Genomic DNA, 20,104 nt, shown 5'->3' with positions numbered 1-20,104 from the left:
AAGGGGAAAGGAAGTAAGATGGTGGCTCCAGCTTATAGACATACTAGTGTTTTATAAATTTAAACTATAATGAGAGGGTATTATTTGTTTTACTTAACTTTTAGCTGTGAAGGATTATACTTCTAAATATTTGTCTCCAATGTCTATTTCAGTGTATTTTTCACTTTTCTTGAAGCAGCATGGCTGTTGCAAAACTTCTAGAAATAATGAGAATATTTACATATTAGATCAAGCCATAACTTGATGATATAGTCATTTCTTCTTATATTTTTTACTTACATTTTTACATTTTAGTGATTACTTTCATTTTTGAAAAACGTGTCGTGCTGAGATGTATTTTTCTTCATTCTGTAATTAGTTATGAAACAGTTTTTCCTAAAATGCTGAGTATATCAAGTCCTGGATAAGAATAAGTACTCAATAAATATTTGTCACATGAAAGACTACACATATAGCCAGGCACAGTGGCTTGCACCTGTTTTCCCAGCTACTCAGGAGGCTGAGGCGGGAGGATTGCTTGAGCCCAGGGTTTCCAGGCTGCAGTGAGCTATGACTGTACCACTGCACTCCAACATGGGTGACAGAGCCAGTCCCCATCTCTCAAAACAGAAAGACTACATAGACTACATATACACCCCCCTCCAAAACACACACGCACATCTACTTACCTAAAATGGTAAGAAGATAGCTTCTTATTTTCTAGTATATGACACATAAAAGTTTTTTAAAAGTAGTTTTAAATTTTTAATTTTTTCTAGGTATTTCTCAAGCCATGTTCCCATGTGGTATCTTGTCAACAAGTTGAGGTGGAACCCCTCTCGGCAGATGATTGGGAGATACTGGTAAAGAAAACCAAATAAGAACTCTCTCATTTAAGGTTAAATTACTTCACAATATCAATGTCTTTAGATTTCTCTTCTCTAAGCTTTATTATATATTCTGAGTTGGTTTTGAATTATAAGAATTAATTGGGGCCAGCACAGTAGCTCATGCCTATAATCCCAGGACTTTGGGAGGCCAAGGCAGGTGGATTGCTTGAGACCGGGAGTTCAAGACCAGGCTGGGCAACATGGTGAAACCCCGTCTCTACTAAAAATACAAAAATTAGCTGGGCATGATAGTGCATGCCTTTAGTCCCAGCTGCTTGGGAGGCTGAGGCAGGAGGATTGCTTGAGCCCAGAAAGCCAAGGCTGCAGTGAGTCAAGATCATGCCATTGTACTCTAATTTGGACAACAGAGTGAGACCTTGTCTCAAATAAGAAAAAAAAAGAATAAATTGATAGAGATCTAATGTACAACCTGACGACTATAGGTAATAAAATTGTATTGGGGATTCATGTTAAATGAGATTTTAACTACTCTTACCACAAAAACAAAAAAGTGGGTAACTGTGAGATGATGTATATGTTAATTTACTTCACTATAGTAACCATTTTACTATCTATATGTAGCTCATAACATCATGTTGTATATATTAAATATGCACATTAAAATTTGTTTTTTAAAAATGAATTGAGATTTTTCCTACTAGACATGGAATGGACAAAATGTAAAGTGAGTTGATCTTTTTGTCTATTGGTTCTAGGAGCTGCATGCCGTTTCCCTTGAACAGCATCTTCTAGATCAAATTCGAATAGTTTTTCCAAAAGCCATTTTTCCTGTTTGGGTTGATCAACAAACGTACATATTTATCCAAATCGGTAGGTGCTATTGTAATATTTGCTGTCATATTCTACACTATAGCATTGAGTCCAAAGTAGAAATGAATGTGCACTAATAAGCTTTATTTTCTACACAGTTGCACTAATACCAACTGCCTCTTATGGAAGGCTGGAAACTGACACCAAACTCCTTATTCAGCCAAAGACACGCCAAACCAAAGAGAATACATTTTCAAAAGCTGATGCTGAATATAAAAAACTTCCTAGTTATGGAAGAGACCAGAAAGGCATAATGAAAGAACTTCAAACCAAGCAACTTCAGTCAAATGCTGTGGGAATCACTGAATCTAATGAAAACGAGTCAGAGATTCCAGTTGACTCATCATCAGTAGCAAGTTTATGGACTATGATAGGAAACATTTTTTCCTTTCGATCTGAGAAGAAACAAGAGACATCCTGGGGTTTAACTGAAATCAATGCGTTCAAAAATATGCAGTCAAAGGTTGTTCCTCTAAACAATATTTTCAGAGTATGCAAATCTCAACCTCCTAGTATATATAATGCGTCAGCAACCTCTGTTTTTCATAAACACTGTGCCATTCATGTATTTCCTTGGGACCAGGAATATTTTGATGTAGAGCCCAGCTTTACTGTGACATATGGAAAGCTAGTTAAGCTACTTTCTCCAAAGCAACAGCAAAGTAAAACAAAACAAAATGTCTTATCACCTGAAAAAGAGAAGCAGATGTCAGAGCCACTAGATCAAAAAAAAACTAGGTCAGATCATAGCGAAGAAGATGAGAAGGCCTGTGTGCTACAAGTAGTCTGGAATGGACTTGAAGAATTGAAGAATGCCATCAAATACACCAAAAATGTAGAAGTTCTCCATCTTGGGAAAGTCTGGGTTAGTATAAATTTTATAACTTGGGAGAAATTTTATGTGGCTTGAACATTCCCAAATTATGAATTAGAATAGTATTTCATATATAAATTGAAAATCAATTAAAAAGAAACACAGTGCCTAAAGCTTTGGGGGACACATTTACTCTTTGCAGTAAAGTCCTTGTATGGATAAAGATTGTGTATTTTCTGGCCAAGTAAGCTTGAATAGGTACAAGCTTAGGTAGGTTCAGGCCCAGAGAGGTCAAAATTACTTGCCTGAGATTGCATAGTTAGTAAGTGTCGATTCAAACCTAGGCAGATTGACTTGGGGGTTCATCAGCATGGAGTGCCCTACAAAGCCTCCCACCTTTAATGCTTGCAGATTTGTTCCCCAGTTACCGAAAGCATCTTGTTAATACTTAGGGAAAAGGGCCAGTATAGGGAGAAATCCATGGCATGAGGTAACCTTCCTGCTGCATGTGGTGGCACCTGGATTGGAATGCATCCAGAAGCTGCTTACCCTGCTGGTGTCTGCTCTTTAATTTGTGTATAACAGAGAGGAAGTAGACATGGCAACTAGTGTTCCAGCCCCTCATCCTGGCCACAAATATTAATGCTACCTTTATATGACGTAAGTCACTAGTCCATTTATTTGAACCTAAATTTGAACCACTGCAAAGTAAGACTTCATAGTGATAAAGAGAGGAACCTGTTAGGAAAGGGAATAAAATAGAAAGGGAAGGTTGTCTCCTTTTGTAGATTTTTTTTTCTCCAACAGTTTTACCTGTGACCTTTATGCAAATAACTGGCAAAGCATTAATCTCTTTGGCCTACATCATTTTCTTTTCTTTTCTTTTTTTTTTTTTTTCTTAAATGGAGTTTCATTCTTGTTGCCCAAGCTGGAGTGCAGTGGCATGATCTGGCTCACTGCAACCTCTGCCTTCCGGGTTCAAGCGGTTCTCCTGCCTCAGCCTCCCGAGTAGCTGGGACTACAGGCATGCACCACCATGCCTGGCTAATTTTTTGTATTTTTAGTAGAAACAGGGTTTCACTATGTTAGCCAGGCTGGTCTCGAACTCCTGACCTCAGGTGATCTGCCTGCCTCGGCCTCCCAAAGTGCTGGGATTACAGGCTTGAGCCACTGCTCCTGGCCAGCCTACATCATTTTCTAAAGCTCCAGACCATTCTATCCCTCCCCTCCCCTCCCCTCCCCTCCCCTTCCCTTCCCTTCCCTTCTTTTCTTTTCTTGTCAGAGGCTTGCTTTGTTGCCCAGGCTGGAGTACAGTGGCATCATCTCCACTCACTCCCAGGTTCAAGTAATTCTCCTGCCTCAGCCTCCAGAGTAGCTGGGACTACAAGTGTGCGCCACCACTCCTGGCTAATTTTTGTATTTTTAGTAGGGACGAGGTTTCACCGTGTTGGCCAGGCTGGTCTTGAACTCCTGGTCTCAAGTGATCCACCTGCCTCAGTCTCCCAAAGTGCTGGGATTACAGGCATGAGCCACTGTGCCTGGCCTCAGATCATTATTTTCTGTTAGCTTTAAACTGTCCGTTCAGGGATCCCACTGCATTCTCAAATTCAAAATGTCTAACACTGAGCTTATGATTTAGCTGGTTCTGTCATTAGATGGGAATATCCTTTTATTTCCTTGAAATTATATGGTGAGAACAGGGAGAAGTGCTGATGGTAAAGTCCTGTGATTAAGATAGCAGTAAGGACTCAGCCCTTCCCAGTTCACTAAAGGTTGAAGAGCCATGGACAATGAGAAGTCACAGTAGGTGAAATCAGATACTAAAATGGACTTGGCTTGAGAGATCAAAATTGATCACTTGGTGATACAACTAACAAATTCATGTTCACTTGAACCTTTATTACCCTGTGAAGCATGGTGATTTAAAAAAACAAAAACAGGAAACTTGATTGTTAAATTCTTTTTAAGTCAGAATATGTACCTTAGAGTTTTTATTTATGCTTTTGTCTACCATTAATATGTCTGCACATGCTCTTTAGAAGTTAATAAAGTCATCTTTATGTCTTTCAGTGCTTATATTTGAGAAGTTGAGAGAAATTTTTAACATCATTATTGAGATATATATACATATGTTTGTTTTTTGTTTGTTTGTTTGTTTGTTTGTTTGTTTGAGATGGAGTCTCGCTCTGTCGCCCAGGCTGGAGTGTGGTGGCATGATCTCCACTCACTTCAAGCCCCACCTTCCAGGTTCAAGTGATTCTCCTGCTTCAGCCTCCCAAGTAGCTGGGATACAGGCTACCACCACCACGCCCGGCTAATTTTTGTAGTTTTAGTAGAGACGAGGTTTCACCATGTTGGCCATGCTGGTCTCAAACTCCTGACCTCGTGATCTGCCCACCTCAGCCTCCCAAAGTGCTGGAATTACAGGCGTGAGCCACTGCGCCCAGCTGAGATAAAATTTAAAGTGTACAATTCAGTCATTTTTAGTATATTTATGCTAGTTGTACAACCATCACCACAATCTAAGTTTAGAACATTTTCGTTAGGGGGTGGGAGAAATTTTACTCTTTGCTTTTTAGATTAAGTTTCTGTCTGGATTTAATCATTTAATCAGACAATCAGGCAGATCGTCTGTGATTAGTTTTGGCCATTCCAGCTTCTTCACTGGTTGTCAGCTTTCACAAATAAAGGCTTCTCCAAGATTAGAAATAACATTTAATTTGAATGTAAATGTACCATAGTTTAAAAGATGGGTTTGGTGGGTACAGTCAAATACATTCATTTAAAGCTCTAATTCTAAAGATTATGTAAAGAAAAGGAAAGAAATGTAGGGAGAAGATTGAAATGTTCATGGTATGACAATATCTGAACATCCATCTGGTTACACTGTTGATATCTGAATGTTTGTGGCCTTTTCAGATTCATATGTTTAAATCCCAGCTCCCAAGGTGATGGTATTAGGAGGTGTGGTCTTTGGGAAGTGATTAGGTCATGAAGGTGAAGCCTTCATGAATAGGATTAGTGCTGTTATAAAAGAGAACTGTGAGAAATAAGTTTCTGTCATTTGTTAGCCACCCAGTTTAAGATATTTTGATATAGCAGCCTGCATGGACTGAGACAACTATGAGTTATTATGATAGCTTCTGTTATTTCATCTAAATTCATAGAAGCTAATATATCAATATTTATGCTATGAAATATTTCTTAACCAAGCCTTGAATATATTTACATTTTTGTTTATTTTTAAATTTCAGATTCCAGATGACCTGAGGAAGAGACTAAATATAGAAATGCATGCCGTAGTCAGGATAACTCCAGTGGAAGTTACCCCTAAAATTCCAAGATCTCTAAAGTTACAACCTAGAGAGAATTTAGTGAGTTCAAATATATATGTTACATCAAAATTCTTTTACATGTTTTGTAAGATTTCTAATTGCTTTAGCTAAGTAATAAGAATGTTGTATTCCTTTTTGATACAAGTCTTTTTTTATTATGTTAAACTATATATAATATAAAATATGCCATGTTAGCCATTTTTACGTGTATAATTCAGATACATTAATTACATTCATAATATTGTACAACCATCATCACTATCTATATCCAGAACTTTTCCATCACCCCAAACAGAAACTTGGTACCCATTAAACAATAATTCCCCATCCACTCCTTTCCCCAGTCCCTGATAATCTCTAATGTATATTGTGTCTCTATGAATTTACTTATTCTAGATATTTCATATATAAGTGGAAGTATGCATTTGTCTTATGTATCTGACTTATTTCATTTAACATAATGTTTTCAAGACTCATCTGTGTTGTATGTATCAGAACATCATTCGTTTTCATGGCTGAATACTATTCCATTGAATGCATATACCACATTTGTTTATCCATTCATCTGCTGATGGACACTTGGGTTGTTTCCACATTTTTGGCTGCTGTGAATAATGCTACAGTGAACACTGGTGTACAAATATCTGTTTGAGTTCCTCTTTTCAGCTCCTTTGGGATATACCTAGGAATTATGTTTAACTTTTTGAGAAGCTGAGAAATCTTTAATAAATAATAACACAAATATGTATATTTGCCAATGCAAATATGAATATTTTTTTGCTTTCTTAAGAGGTTGATAATTTTGCCACACGGTTGTAATTTAAAAAAATTGTCCCATGTTGTTTCAGTATTAATATTGTAGCCTAAAAGAGTGCTAGACTGTTTTACTTTTCTACTCAGTTAATTCTTTGGATACTGGTAGAGTCAGGAAATGAGATATTGAACTTAAAGATCTTTGTAGGTCGGGTCCAGTGGCTCACACCTGTAATCCTAGCACTTTGGGAAGCTGAGGTGGGAGGATTGCTTGAGGCCAAGAGTTTGAGAATAGCCTGGGCAACATAGCAAGACCCCATCTCTACAAAAAAATGTAGAAAAAAAATTAAGCCAGGCGTGGTAGCTCACACCTGTAATCCCAGCACTTTGGGAGGCTGAGATGGGTGGATCACTTGAGGTCGGGAGTTGGAGAGCAGCCTGGCCAACATGGTAAAACCCCATCTCTACTAAAAATACAAAAATTAGCCGGGTGAGGTGCTAATCCTGTAATCTCAGCTACTCAGGAGGCTGAAGCAGGAGAATCACATGAACTGAGGATGTGGAAGTTACAGTGAGCCTAGATCTCACCACTGCACCCCAGCCTGGGTGACAGAATGAGACTCTATCTCAAAAAAAGTAAAAATAAAAATTAGACACATGTGGTGGCACATGCCTGTAGTCCTAGGTACTCAGGAGGCTGACTGAGGTGGGAGGATATCTTGAGCCCAGGAGTTCAACACTGCAGTAAGCTATGATTGTGCCACTGCACTGTAGCCTACGCAATATCTCAAAACAAATTTTTTAAAATAGATTATTAGGCCAGACGTGGCGGCTCATACCAGTAATTCCAGCACTTTGGGAGGCCAAGGCAGGCAGATCACCTGAGACCAGGAGTTTGAGAGCAGCCTGGCCAACATGGTGAAACCCCATGTCTACTAAAAATACAAAAATTAGCTGGCAATGCCTGTAATCCCAGCTACTTGGGAGCCTGAGGCAAGAGAATCGCTTGAACCTGGGAGGCAGAGGTTGCAATGAGTGGAGACTGCACCACTGCACTCCAGTCTGGGCGATACAGTGAGATTCTGTCTCAAAGAAAAAGGAATTTGTTTTCCTGTCTTTATAGTAGAGGGAGGAAAGGGAGAATGGGGTTGGAGTGGTTATTGAGTGAGCCAAATTATGGTAGGTGTATCACTGGGCATAGAGAAAATGAGCATTTAAAACTTTTCCACCTAACAGATGTTTCTTCAGGCTACACTGCACTCATTGTGCTAACTGTAATGTCAAATCCCAAACCTGTGCCTATAGAATATGAACATCCTTCATTGGATTTGTTTGGTAAGGCTTACACTTTATTAGGAAGATAAGATGTTAAAATAAGGGTGTTAAGTTCAGTTATGAGGATAATTCATTACTATGCCTTTTTTGGCAGCCTAAAGACGTAAGTGAAGAAGACATAAAAATTGTGTTTTATTCATGGCTACAGCAGTCTACTACCACCATGCTTCCTTTGGTGATATCAGAGGAAGAATTTATTAAGCTGGAAACTAAAGATGGTGAGTACATTTGTTATTTTGACTTTTTTTTCTATTTAAATAGTGGTACATTTTAAATTGTTCTTGCAACCTGTCATACATGTGAACAGTATGTGAATAGTGAAATGTAATTTTGATAATTAAACAGTAGATTTTATGTATTGAAAAATATATTTGGCTGAGTGCAGTGGCTCACGCCTGTAATCCCAGCACTTTGAGAGGCCGAGGCAGGCGGATCACTTGAGGCCAGGCATTCGAGAGCAGCCTGCCAACATGGCGCAACCCCATCTATACAAAAAAATACAAAAATTAGCCAGGCGTGGTGGTGTATGCCTGTAGTCCCAGCTACTTGGGAGGCTGAGGCGGAAGGATCACTTGAGCCCAGGAGGTCCGTGTTCATGCCACTGCACTCCAGCCTGGGCACTCCAGCGAGACCCTGTTGCAAAAAAAAAAAGAAAAGCCTTTAACTTAAATAAATTTGACATTGAAAATCTTAAATTATTTCATCTCTGTTTCAATACTAACTCTGCATTTATTACTTTCTTTTTAATAGGGCTGAAGGAGTTTTCTCTGAGCATAGTTCATTCTTGGGAAAAAGAAAAAGATAAAAATATTTTTCTGTTGAGTCCCAGTTTGCTGCAGAAGACTACAATACAAGTAATAGCATATTATTGAATATTTAATAAAATACTATTTGTTACATATGATCGATAATAAAGTATGAATTTCCTTGTAACATCTTGCATTGTGAAGTGTATTAAAAACTAGGTAGGAGTAAGGAATAACTTGATTTAAAATATTTTATTTTATTCTGTAATCTCTTTAAAGTATCTGTAAAAATTATTGACTTATCCTAAATTTAAAAATGAATGCCTTAGCACAGTTAAGTTCCAAGAATAGAGTTGATCGTGTTAACTGGTAAATGGATCATGATTTAAAATTCTTCTAGGATTGAAACAAATGAAAACGTAGTTTTAAGGGTTTTGATTTTTTAAAATTCCTATTTTTACATGCAATTTTACTGTACAACCCATCATATTTTGACAGTTCTTAAATTTGCAACTCTTCAGAAATATTATCAGATCACTTTTCTTTGTTTCCATAAGTTTTTTGTTTTTTATTTTTTTAAAGACAGTGTCTCGCTTTGTTGCCCAGGCTGGAATGCAGTGGCACGATCATGGCTCACTGCAGCCTTAACCTCCCAGGCTCAGGTGATCCTTCTACCTCAGCATCCCAAGTAGCTGGGATCACAGGCACATGCCATAATGCCTGGCTAATTTTTGTATGTTTTGTAGAGATAGGGTTTCACCATGTTGCCCAGACTTGTCTTGAACTGCTGGGTTCAAACAATTGTTCTGCCTTGCCCACCCAAAGTGGTGGGATTACAAGTGTGAGCCACTGCGCCCAGCTCTTCTAGAAGTATTTTAAGAGTGGTCTTTTTTTTTGAGACAGAGTCTCGCTCTGTCACCCAGGCTGGAGTGCAGTGGCACCATCTCGGCTCACTGCAACCTCCACCGCCCAGGTTCAAGTGATTCTCCTGCCTCAGCTTCCCTAGTAGCTAGGATTATAGGCAAATGCCACCATGCCCTGCTATTTTTTGTATTTTTAGTAGAGACGAGGTTTCACCATGTTGGCCAGGCTGGTCTTGAACTCCTGACCTCAAGTGATCTGCCCTCCTTGGCCTCCAAAAGTGTGAGCCACCACGCCCAGCCAAGAGTGGTCTTTTTACAATATTATTTTTTGATTAGGACATTCATTCTTGTCATTATAAAGCTGAAGATACTCTAATTATTTAGAATTTCAGTGTTTTGGAACTAGACATTGTTTCTTTATTTTTGAAATATTATTGAAGGAATACCATTTGGAGAAGATACAAATGTAAGAATTGTGAAAGGATAATTGTGACACAAATCAAAATTATAATAAAAATATATCTGTAAAATGTATTAAGGCAATAACATTCTTTCTGCTTGTTGACCATAAATATTTATGTTCCCTGGATGGGTACATTGTTATTGTCAAGGGTGATTAAATAATGATCTTGCATGCATAATTTATCTATTCTCTCTGGTATAACAGAATCAGCAATTTAGTTTTCTGGGACCCGAGAAAAACGTGCAAAAGACATACTTTGAAATGTAAAACTGATTTTTCCTTGCAACTATAGGTCCTTCTAGATCCTATGGTAAAAGAAGAAAACAGTGAGGAAATTGACTTTATTCTTCCTTTTTTAAAGCTGAGCTCTTTGGGGTAAGAAGTTATGGCCAAACTAGCATGTTTAGAGACGTATTTTAATATTATATCTGGCAGAGTTTTCCATGTAAATATTAAAGTAGATGTTAATATCAATAAGTGATCTTACTAATGATTAGTAGATATTTTTTCAAGGATTGTCTCTATCTTCACGCCTAGCTTAAATTTGCCTTGTCTTCTTTTTTTTTTTTTCTTTATTTTTATGTTTTTATCCATCCCTGGTGGTAGGGGATAACCTTGTCTTCTTCAATAACTAGAAGTCTGAAGCTTATTAGAAATTTTACTTTGAGAATTGATCGATGAGAAGAAAGCAACTAGATATCACCTGGATCATATATGCTTGAATAAAACAATAATTCTTAGAACAAATAAATACATTTTAAAAGTTAAAGCCAAAAACATTAGTTAAATGTTTAAAAATATTTCAAATTAAGTTATTCCTTCACTGTCTTGTATTACTGTAATAATTTGGATTATTTGTGTTTTTCTCAACTTTTAAAACAAATATTTAAAAAATTCCTCTTTTGATTCAGTAGGGCTAGATTAAAATATAAAAAATATTTTTAAAACTTCTCTTAATTTCCATATTTCTTATATAATATGAGAATCTCTTATAAGCATTACCTCTTAGAAGTCTTCACAGAAGCTTTGGTAGATGTAGTAGTAGTGATTTGATTTCCTAGAATGGTATAATCTGTAAATGTTTTAGTAAAAGCATTAAACCATAAAGGCAAAATGTTTAAATATAGCACAGTGTTTATTAATATAAAATAAAATCTCTTTTTTTTTTTTTGAGATGGACTTTTACTTTGTCACCCAGGCTGGAGTGCAATGATGCAATCTCAGCTCATTGCAACCTCCGCCTCCCGGGTTCAAGCAATGGTTCCGCATCAGTCTCCTAAGTAGTTGGGATTACAAGCATGCGCCACCACACCTGCCTAATTTTTTGTATTTTTAGTAGAGATGAGGCTTCACCATGTTGGCCAGGCTGGTCTCAAGTGATCCGCCTGCCTCAGCCTTCCAAAGTGCTGGGTCCTGCATAAAGTAAAATCTCTTCAGACTCTTATGTGATCATATAAAGTGGCAGGCAGTCACAGTCTAGAAGTAGTTTAAAGTTCGTGTTTGTATAATGTAATCTACAGATTGATACTGGATTTCATTGGTAATATTTAAGAGGAAATAAGTTTTTGTTATCCTCAGTACTTCAAAAGCACCCATTTATGGTTATGTTGATTACTAAATTAAATCATTTGAAGGTTAGAGGTGTTTTTGTGTGTGTGTTAAGATTCCTTAAGGAGTTCTATTAGGGCAAAACTTTTAGTAACTGCACATTTTTAAAGTAATAAAACTAATTTTAAAAGCTTGGAGGCCGGGCTCACACCTGTAATCCCAGCACTTTGGGAGGCCAAGGTGGGTGGATCACCTGAGGTCAGGAGTTTGAGACCAGCCTGGCCAACATGGTGAAACCCTGTCTCTACTAAAAGTACAGAAATTAGCCAGGTGTGGTGGAGGGCAGCTGTAATCCCAGCTACTTGGGAGGCTGAGGCAGGAGAATTGGTTGAACCTGGGAGGCGGAGGTTGCAGTGAGCTGAGATCATGCCACTGCACTCCAGCCTGGGCGACAGAGCAAGACTCTGTCTCAAAAAAAATAAAGCTTGGATTCAGTTTCGACATTAATCAGTATACTTTCTCTCAAGTAGGGGACAATTTCTAAGATTTTAGTCTTTTAAAATTTATTAACTAGTCTGAGCATGGTGGCTCATGTCTATAATCCCAGCACTTTGTGGGGCAAAGGCAGATGGATCCCTTGAGCCCAGGAGTTGGAGACTAGCCTGGGCAACATGGCAAAACCCCATCTCTACAACAAATGCACACACAAAAAAACCAATCAGCTGGGTGTGGTGTTACATGCCTGAAGTCCCAGCTCCTTGGGAGGCTGAGGCAGGAGAATCACCTTTGCCAGGGAGTTTGAGGCTGCAGGAAGCTGGGTTCACGCCACTGCACTCCAGCCTGGATGACCCAGCAAGCCCCTTCCTCAAAAAAAAAAACAAGATATAAAATAAAATTAATCAACTATACTGGGAAGGCAAAATTCAGCATTTTTTATAGCTAAATTTTATCCTGCTTCAGTCTTTTATCATGTAACCATGTATATCTTTTACAGAGGAGTGAATTCCTTAGGCGTATCCTCCTTGGAGCACATCACTCATAGCCTCCTGGGACGCCCTTTGTCTCGGCAGCTGATGTCTCTTGTTGCAGGACTTAGGAATGGAGCTCTTTTACTCACAGGAGGAAAGGTAAGTGGTTAAGGTGTGTTCATTTTTCTGTAACATTTAATAACTTTTCATTTACCTTTCTTCGGGTTTTGACCAGGTATTTATGTAGGGTTTATATGACATATGGAAAGCATTCATTTATTCACTAATATTTCTGTGTGTCTGCTTTTAGGTGTTGGGGGAGTGATGACGAATAAGAGTGATGATGTTCTCCATGCCCTTTTTCTGTGTCAGTTGATACAATTATATGGTTTTTCTTTTTTAGGCTATAAGGTGCTGATAGGGTTGAGTAACTTACAAATGTTGAACCAGCCTTGCATACCTGTGATAAATACCATGTAGTTGTGGTGTATCATTCTTTCTACATTGCTGAGTTTTATCTGCTAATGTTCTGCTGAGCTTTTGTCCATTTAAGTTTGAAAGTGATTAGTTTGCAGTTTTCTGTTTTTGTATTGTCTTTGTCTGGTTTTGCTATCAGTGTATATCTGGCCTCATAAAATGAGTTGGGAAGTATTCCCTCTTCTTCTTTTATTTTTTTGGAAGAGACTGTATAAAACTGAGGCTGAATCTTGGTGGTTGCCATAACGACAGAAACTATTTCTGTGACTGAATATACTGGGAATTCTTATAAAGCAATTATTTTCTAGGGAAGTGGAAAATCAACTTTAGCCAAAGCAATCTGTAAAGAAGCATTTGACAAACTGGATGCCCATGTGGAGAGAGTTGACTGTAAAGCTTTACGAGGTATGAATATGGTAACACTCTACATAAATCCCTTTTTCATTAGAAAGACAGGAATGTTATAATTAATGCTATCAATCTAATAAATACACCTATCATCTAGTCTTTAACTTTTCTGTTCATCATTTAGTCATTGAAATTTCTTAGAAATTTTAAGTCTTTGGCTTTCTAATGTTTTTGATAAAATTTCTAAAACTCTCCATGTTTGATGGAGGCCTATTTTTTTTTTTTTCTAGCCAGAACTCTTTGTAGACTACATTCCTGGAAGTGCTCACTGACACCACTCTGAAAAATTAGTACTTAGAATATAATCGGTATAAATGATCTCTGAATTGCTATGGGAAACTGGGAGAATGGTTGCTTCAGGAGAGAGAAAGTAGGAGGCTGTGGACAGCAATGAGGAGAATTACAGTTTACCATAGAACACTTTTGTACTTTTAAAGTCCTTAACATTTACATTATTATCTATTCAATTAAATTTTTTTTTTTTTTTACTTTGAACAGTCAATTTTTCCCCCTTGGGTACCTCTATCATATAGTTCCAACTAATCATGAACATGTGTGTTTCCTGTTCTTTGTAAATTTAAACTTTGTAACTCACCAGGAAGTTTGAAGCCAAATTTGTGATTCAAATATAGCAACTCCAGGATCTCTAGGCAGATGCATTTGCATTTGATTTTACACGAATCTTGATCCCTTACTCTCACTTATGTTTTCCCACATCCTACTTTTTTAATTTTGTTGTAGGCCATCTAAAATTTTCAATGGGGTGAAACTGGGTATAAATGAATACACGCATACAGAAATTATAGTAGCATATTCCTTTTCTTTTTTTCTTTTTTCTTTTTTTTTCTTTTTTGAGACAGTCTTGCTCTGTCGCCCAGGCTGGAGTGCAGTGGTGTGATCTCGGCTCACTATAGCCTCCATCTCCCAGGTTCAAGCAATTCTCGTGCCTCAACCTCCCGAGTAATTGGGACTACAGGTACATGCCACCCACACCTGGCTAATTTTTGTATTTTCAGTAGAGATGGGGTTTCACCATGTTGGCCAGGCTGGTCTCAAACTCCTGAGCTCAAAGTGATCTGCCCACCTTGGCCTCCCAAAGTGCTGGGATTCCAGCATAAGCCACTGCACCTGGCCTCCTTTTCTGAGTTTTATAAAATTTGATACTTTACTGCACCCTTTGAGACTGTATTAATTAAACCATGTTAATGATGAACAAGTTTTTGTGATTGGTATATTAATAAAATATAGATCAAATTTTTATAGTTATATCAGTATTGAGCTTTTCTAATGCTTTCAAAAGGACAACCTGAACTTTCCCAGCACTGAAATAATATTGAAACCATTTCATATCTTCTGTATTAAGGAAAAAGGCTTGAAAACATACAAAAAACCCTAGAGGTGGCTTTCTCAGAAGCAGTGTGGATGCAGCCATCTGTTATTCTGCTGGATGACCTTGACCACATTGCTGGACTGCCTGCTGTCCCGGAACATGAGCACAGTCCTGATGCGGTGCAGAGCCAGCGGCTTGCTCATGGTAAATGCATCCACCACTGGCTTAAGGTCTTGTTCTTTTGTCAGTCAGCATTTTTAGTCTTAACAATAAATCTACTCTCTTCAGAGAATAATATATGTGTTATGTTAAGTGTTGTGTTTAAGGCCCCTGATAGCATTCTACAGTTGTCCTATAGACTGTATTAGCAAAATTGGTAGAGTAAAAACAGTATGAAAATTCTGCAACTGCATGCTTAGTCCTTTAGGGTTTTTCATTCTCCTTTACTTACTGTTTAATTTACAGATTTACTCTTTTGTTCATTTGACAAATATTTGACAAACGCTTGTGCGCAGTCTGTATTCTCAAAAGTCTAGGAGAAAAAGAAGGGTGAACAGTGTTAGTACAGAACAATACTAATAATGATGGCTACTGTGTATGAGTAGCCAATCCTTTCTTAGCTTTCTTGGATTGCTTTGTATTCTGCATGAAGATATTCCCTGGGCTTCACAGGTCAATAAATGGAAATTCAGAGTGATTAATTTGACCAGGGTGACCAACAAGGAGGTGACAGAATACACTGTGCGAGAAGTATACACAGAGTAGTGTAGGAGCATATAACCTATACTGGGGTTGATGTGGGATAAAGAGTTATCAGGGAAAGCTTTTTAGAGGAGTTGATAACTGAGCTGAGTTTTGATGGAAGAGTAGAAATTAGCGTGAACCAATTTCATACTAATAAAGAAGCAAAGGAAGCGTGGTCTACAAGCAAAAGCACAGAGGTATAGGAAGTAATGATACTTTGGGGAATACCCTGTTGACTGGAGCTTAGAGTGCAAGGAGAGGAGTGCTAGGGAAGTGAGACTGGAGGGTTTGGCAGCATTGACTTGCTTCAAGGTTCTTAAGAACTGAAATAGATATAAAATGCAACCAAGAGTGGCTTGGATTATATTACCTAGTGTATTAATCTCAAATTTTGAAATCTATAGCATCTATAGGACTGGTGTTACTAATCTTACACTCGATCTGTTACTGTTCTTATACTAGATCTATTAGTCCAGAGTTTAAGGGAGTGCTGCAAATTTCTAGGTCAGGACAGGACTCAGATGTACATTATTAATGCCGATTTCAGTTCTGACCTTCTCATATGAAACCTTACAAGACCTGGGGTAGGAAGAGATTGTTCTGGAAGTCATAGGAATATCAGCTGTATTTTAACAAACAAAATACAGTATGGAAATTTATCACCCTTCTAGAATATTTATTTCAGAGACAAATTTTTATCACTCGTTCCTTTATTTCATAAGATCCATGAGTAGGGAACCTCATTAGACATTGCTCTGAGTATATGGTCTGAGTTTGCAGTACCTCTTGTGCCTCCATTAGATTTATTAGGTCCTTGATAGATAAATCAGGGAAGAACTAGATGGATTCATTTTTTAAAGACATGAAAGAGTGATACCATACATATTCCACCTTAAAGGTCAACCTTAGAGTATCATTATTTTTAATGAATGTATAATTTTTAAATTTCATGTTTATTTTTCCTAAGCTTTTACACTATATTGCTTAATTCCAGCTTTGAATGATATGATAAAAGAGTTTATCTCCATGGGAAGTTTGGTTGCACTGATTGCCACAAGTCAGTCTCAACAATCTCTACATCCTTTACTTGCTTCTGCTCAAGGAGTTCACATATTTCAGTGCATCCAACACATTCAGCCTCCTAATCAGGTAATACACTATTTGTAAGGATTATTGAATTATGTCCCTTTTCTAGAAATTATTTTTCAATTTTATTAGTAATTTGTGGCTTTAAACTTATGCTCCTATTAATGATCTTAAGGATATGTAAGTCAACATTTGGTGCATGTTGTGCTAGAGGCATAAATTATAATTTATAGCCACCTGAAATGTTAGTATGCACTTTCCAAGAAAATGACTTTTTTGAAAATGGTATTTCTTTGAATGAGAAAGAACAGAGAGAAATAGATAGATGGCTTTTAAACACTTCATTAATTAAACTTTTTTTTTCCACCATCACATAATGGCACTTAGTCCCCTTTGGGAACTCATGAGGGTTTTAGTGGCACTGAGCTGAAAGAAGTATGTTCCAGGACTGGCAAACATATTTTAAATTCTTAAAAAATTTCACCTAGCATCTACCCTAAATATTCAGACCCTGTGCTAGTTAACTGCTATTGAAGAACAAAGGTATTATATCTATTATTAAGGATAATAGAATGGTATTTGAGATATTGGTCACTGAATATGTTTTTAGTAATAAGTTTTATAAGAACCCAAAAAAAATTATTAAAGGAACCATGTATTACTAAAAATGCTTCTTGTTGGAGAAAGAAATGACAATCATTTATTAATGTGATTTTTTTACAACCTTATTGAGATATAATTTAAGTACAACAAATTCACATAAAGTGTACAATTTGATCAATTTTAACATATGTAGATGCCATGAAACCATCACCACAATTAAGGAAACAAACATTTTCATCACTCCAGAAGCCTCCTAGCCCTTTTACTACCCATCCCTCCCCCGCTGCATCCCCAGACAACTACCAATGTGCTTTCCGTCACTATAGATTTGTCAACCTGATTTTCTCCAAATATACGTTCTAAAATATACAGTTGAATAAAATTGGAAATTTGAATTTTGTGCTTTTCTTTAGGAACAAAGATGTGAAATTCTGTGTAATGTAATAAAAAATAAACTGGACTGTGATATAAACAAGTTCACCGATCTTGACCTGCAGCATGTAGCTAAAGAAACTGGAGGGTTTGTGGCTAGAGATTTTACGGTACTTGTGGATCGAGCCATACATTCTCAACTCTCTCGTCAGAGTATATCCACCAGAGAAAGTATGTTTTACTATTAAAACCTGAACTTGGAATCTTCTTTCTATTGTGGAGAAATGTAATTGTAGTAAGACATGAATTAAATATATTCCATTGTAGTATTTGAATAAGCAGTTATTTGAGTAGAAAATTCGTGTTTCCAGCTAAAATGATGGCATATTTTGAAAATTCATATAGTGAAATATAACTACTAAAAGAAATTTTGTTTATTTTTAAACAGAATTAGTTTTAACAACATTGGACTTCGAAAAGGCTCTCCATGGATTTATTCCTGCGTCTTTGCGAAGTGTCAACCTACATAAACCTAGAGACCTGGGTTGGGACAAGATTGGTGGGTTACATGAAGTTAGGCAGATACTCATGGATACGATCCAGTTACCTGCCAAGGTATGTTTAAAAAAAAAAAAAGAAAAAGTGAATACTTACTCCCAGAAGAACCACTGTATTATTGGCTTTGGCTTTATGTGTTAGCTTGCCCAATCTCCATGTGAGTCAACAAGTGTTTACTGAGTTACCAAATAAATATCTGACACTATTTTAGGTACTTTAACAACTTTTTATTTTATTAATTAATTTTTTATTAGAGTTGAGACCTCACTGTCATCTAGGCTGGAGTGCAGGGGCACACTCACAGCTCACTGCAACCTCGAACTCCTGGGCTCAAGCAATCCTCCTGCCTCAGCCTTCCCAGTAGCTAGAACTACAGGCATGAACCAATATGCCCGGCTAATCTTTAATTTTTGTAGAGACAAAGTCTTGCTATGTTGCCCAGGCTGACAGATTTTAGTGTGTATGATGCAGTCTTTGACTATAAGAAACTTACAATAGAAAGCTGAGGTGACAGTTACAGTAAATACATTTTGATGTATAATTCTGTTTGCTTTAATCATTCAAATTGTAGTAAAACAAGATGAACTGTCTATTACGATTTGAGCAGAAATGGATAGGAATAAACTAGGAGGTAGAAGAGTTATCAAGGTTAACAGGACTGATGGGTGAAGCTAGATTTCCAGACCTGGGATGAAAAGCAGAGTTGGCAGGTATAGATGAGGCAGATAGCAGGATAGAGGAGACAAATGTAGATTGTTCTTCAGAAGATCAGATGGTAGAGTCTAGGAGGTAGTGTGTTTTAATCAGAAATCTGAGAAGCAAAGATCATTGCATAAGATCAGGGACCCGTGCAAAGGAGTGAGAAAAAAAATATGGGTAAAGGCCGGGCGCGGTGGCTCAAGCCTGTAATCCCAGCACTTTGGGAGGCCGAGACGGGCGGATCACGAGGTCAGGAGATTGAGACCATCCTGGCTAACACGGTGAAACCCCGTCTCTACCAAAAAATACAAAAATCTAGCCGGGCGAGGTGGCGGGCGCCTGTAGTCCCAGCTACTTGGGAGGCTGAGGCAGGAGAATGGCGTGAACCCGGGAGGCGGAGCTTGCAGTGAGCTGAGATCCGGCCACTGCACTCCAGCCTGGGCGACAGAGCGAGACTCCGTCTCAAAAAAAAAAAAAAAAAAAAAAAAAAAAAAAATATGGGTAAGGACCCTGGGTTTCATGTAACTGCATGGCAACTCCTGGGCACAGTGGCCACTGGAGCCTGGGACATGCTGATTGCAGCCCAGGACTATTAAAACCAGTGTGAGAGAACATGGGCATGGAGGTACTAGCTAGCAGGATCATGATCCCAATGCTGGGATTGGGTGGGCATCAAGCATTAGTATATGGAGATTCAGTACATCCAGATACAGTACATAGAGACTATATGCGTAACTGCTGTGTGGGCTTCTTTCAGATTAGAGCAGTAGAGGTGAGTGGGAATATTCTCAATAGAGGGAACTAAATAGGCATACCTAATAAAGGAGACCAGGATGTTGCTGACAGTAGCCTCATGTTTGGCTCACCTGTTCAAAAAGTCCTCTTGTTCTCGAGCAGTGGTGCTTTAAAAGGTAATTTGAGAAGCAGTCAATTATTTGTTCAGCCTGGAGACTCTTGGGATATTTTACTATCTTTGATTGAAGAGATTTGAATGCACACAGCTCTCATAACTTGCCCCATGAAGCATATCCATGAAAGGCACTATACTTGTTAAAAGATTGGTTTGTACTTTTTAAATGTAGTACTTTTAATAAAACAGGAAAAATAGAAAGAAGTTCTGATGCAGTTATATGCATTTTATATAGAATGTGTTCTTAATTGGAAAAAAATTGTAGTAGTTCCTTTAAGTTCATTTATAGTTTTTAGTAGGAATTTTATTTTCTACTGTTGTACTTGCTGTTACTGAAGAAAGGTGGTGGTGATTACTATCTGAATATTTTTTTCTATACATTGATCTTTAGC

General features: G+C 37.7%; 1 protein-coding gene and 1 long non-coding RNA gene across 6 annotated transcripts in view; one reads left to right on the top strand and one right to left on the bottom strand.

The window, feature by feature from the left end:
- PEX1 (peroxisomal biogenesis factor 1) overlaps positions 1-20,104 on the top strand; it is a 42,614-nt gene that overhangs the window by 9,076 nt on the left and 13,434 nt on the right. For 4 of the 5 annotated variants that reach the window (XR_004057900.1, XM_030932083.1, XM_030932082.1 and 1 more), the window contains exons 3-15: positions 759-842; positions 1,586-1,700; positions 1,799-2,565; positions 5,769-5,888; positions 8,032-8,155; positions 8,688-8,791; positions 10,302-10,384; positions 12,552-12,684; positions 13,311-13,407; positions 14,774-14,944; positions 16,479-16,633; positions 17,587-17,776; positions 17,994-18,160. Coding sequence is in view for 4 of the 5 variants with exons in the window: in XM_030932083.1 (XP_030787943.1) it covers positions 759-842; positions 1,586-1,700; positions 1,799-2,565; positions 5,769-5,888; positions 8,032-8,155; positions 8,688-8,791; positions 10,302-10,384; positions 12,552-12,684; positions 13,311-13,407; positions 14,774-14,944; positions 16,479-16,633; positions 17,587-17,776; positions 17,994-18,160 (2,310 nt within the window). In the remaining variant the exon portion in view is untranslated. Of the gene's footprint in view, positions 1-758; positions 878-1,585; positions 1,701-1,798; positions 2,566-5,768; positions 5,889-8,031; positions 8,156-8,687; positions 8,792-10,301; positions 10,385-12,551; positions 12,685-13,310; positions 13,408-14,773; positions 14,945-16,478; positions 16,634-17,586; positions 17,777-17,993; positions 18,161-20,104 lie in introns of all 5 variants that reach the window. The other variant, XM_030932085.1, reaches the window with a different exon arrangement.
- LOC115898216 lies at positions 8,523-19,846 on the bottom strand. The gene is made up of 4 exons (XR_004057901.1): positions 19,618-19,846; positions 15,192-15,272; positions 11,012-11,081; positions 8,523-8,570 (listed from the first exon to the last, which is right to left on the bottom strand). It is a non-coding gene; the product is annotated as an uncharacterized LOC115898216 (long non-coding RNA).

Source organism: Rhinopithecus roxellana, chromosome 6 (assembly GCF_007565055.1).
Source record: "Rhinopithecus roxellana isolate Shanxi Qingling chromosome 6, ASM756505v1, whole genome shotgun sequence".
In the NCBI taxonomy this organism is placed as follows: Eukaryota; Metazoa; Chordata; class Mammalia; order Primates; family Cercopithecidae; genus Rhinopithecus; species Rhinopithecus roxellana.
This window is presented reverse-complemented; position numbering and strand designations above follow the sequence as displayed.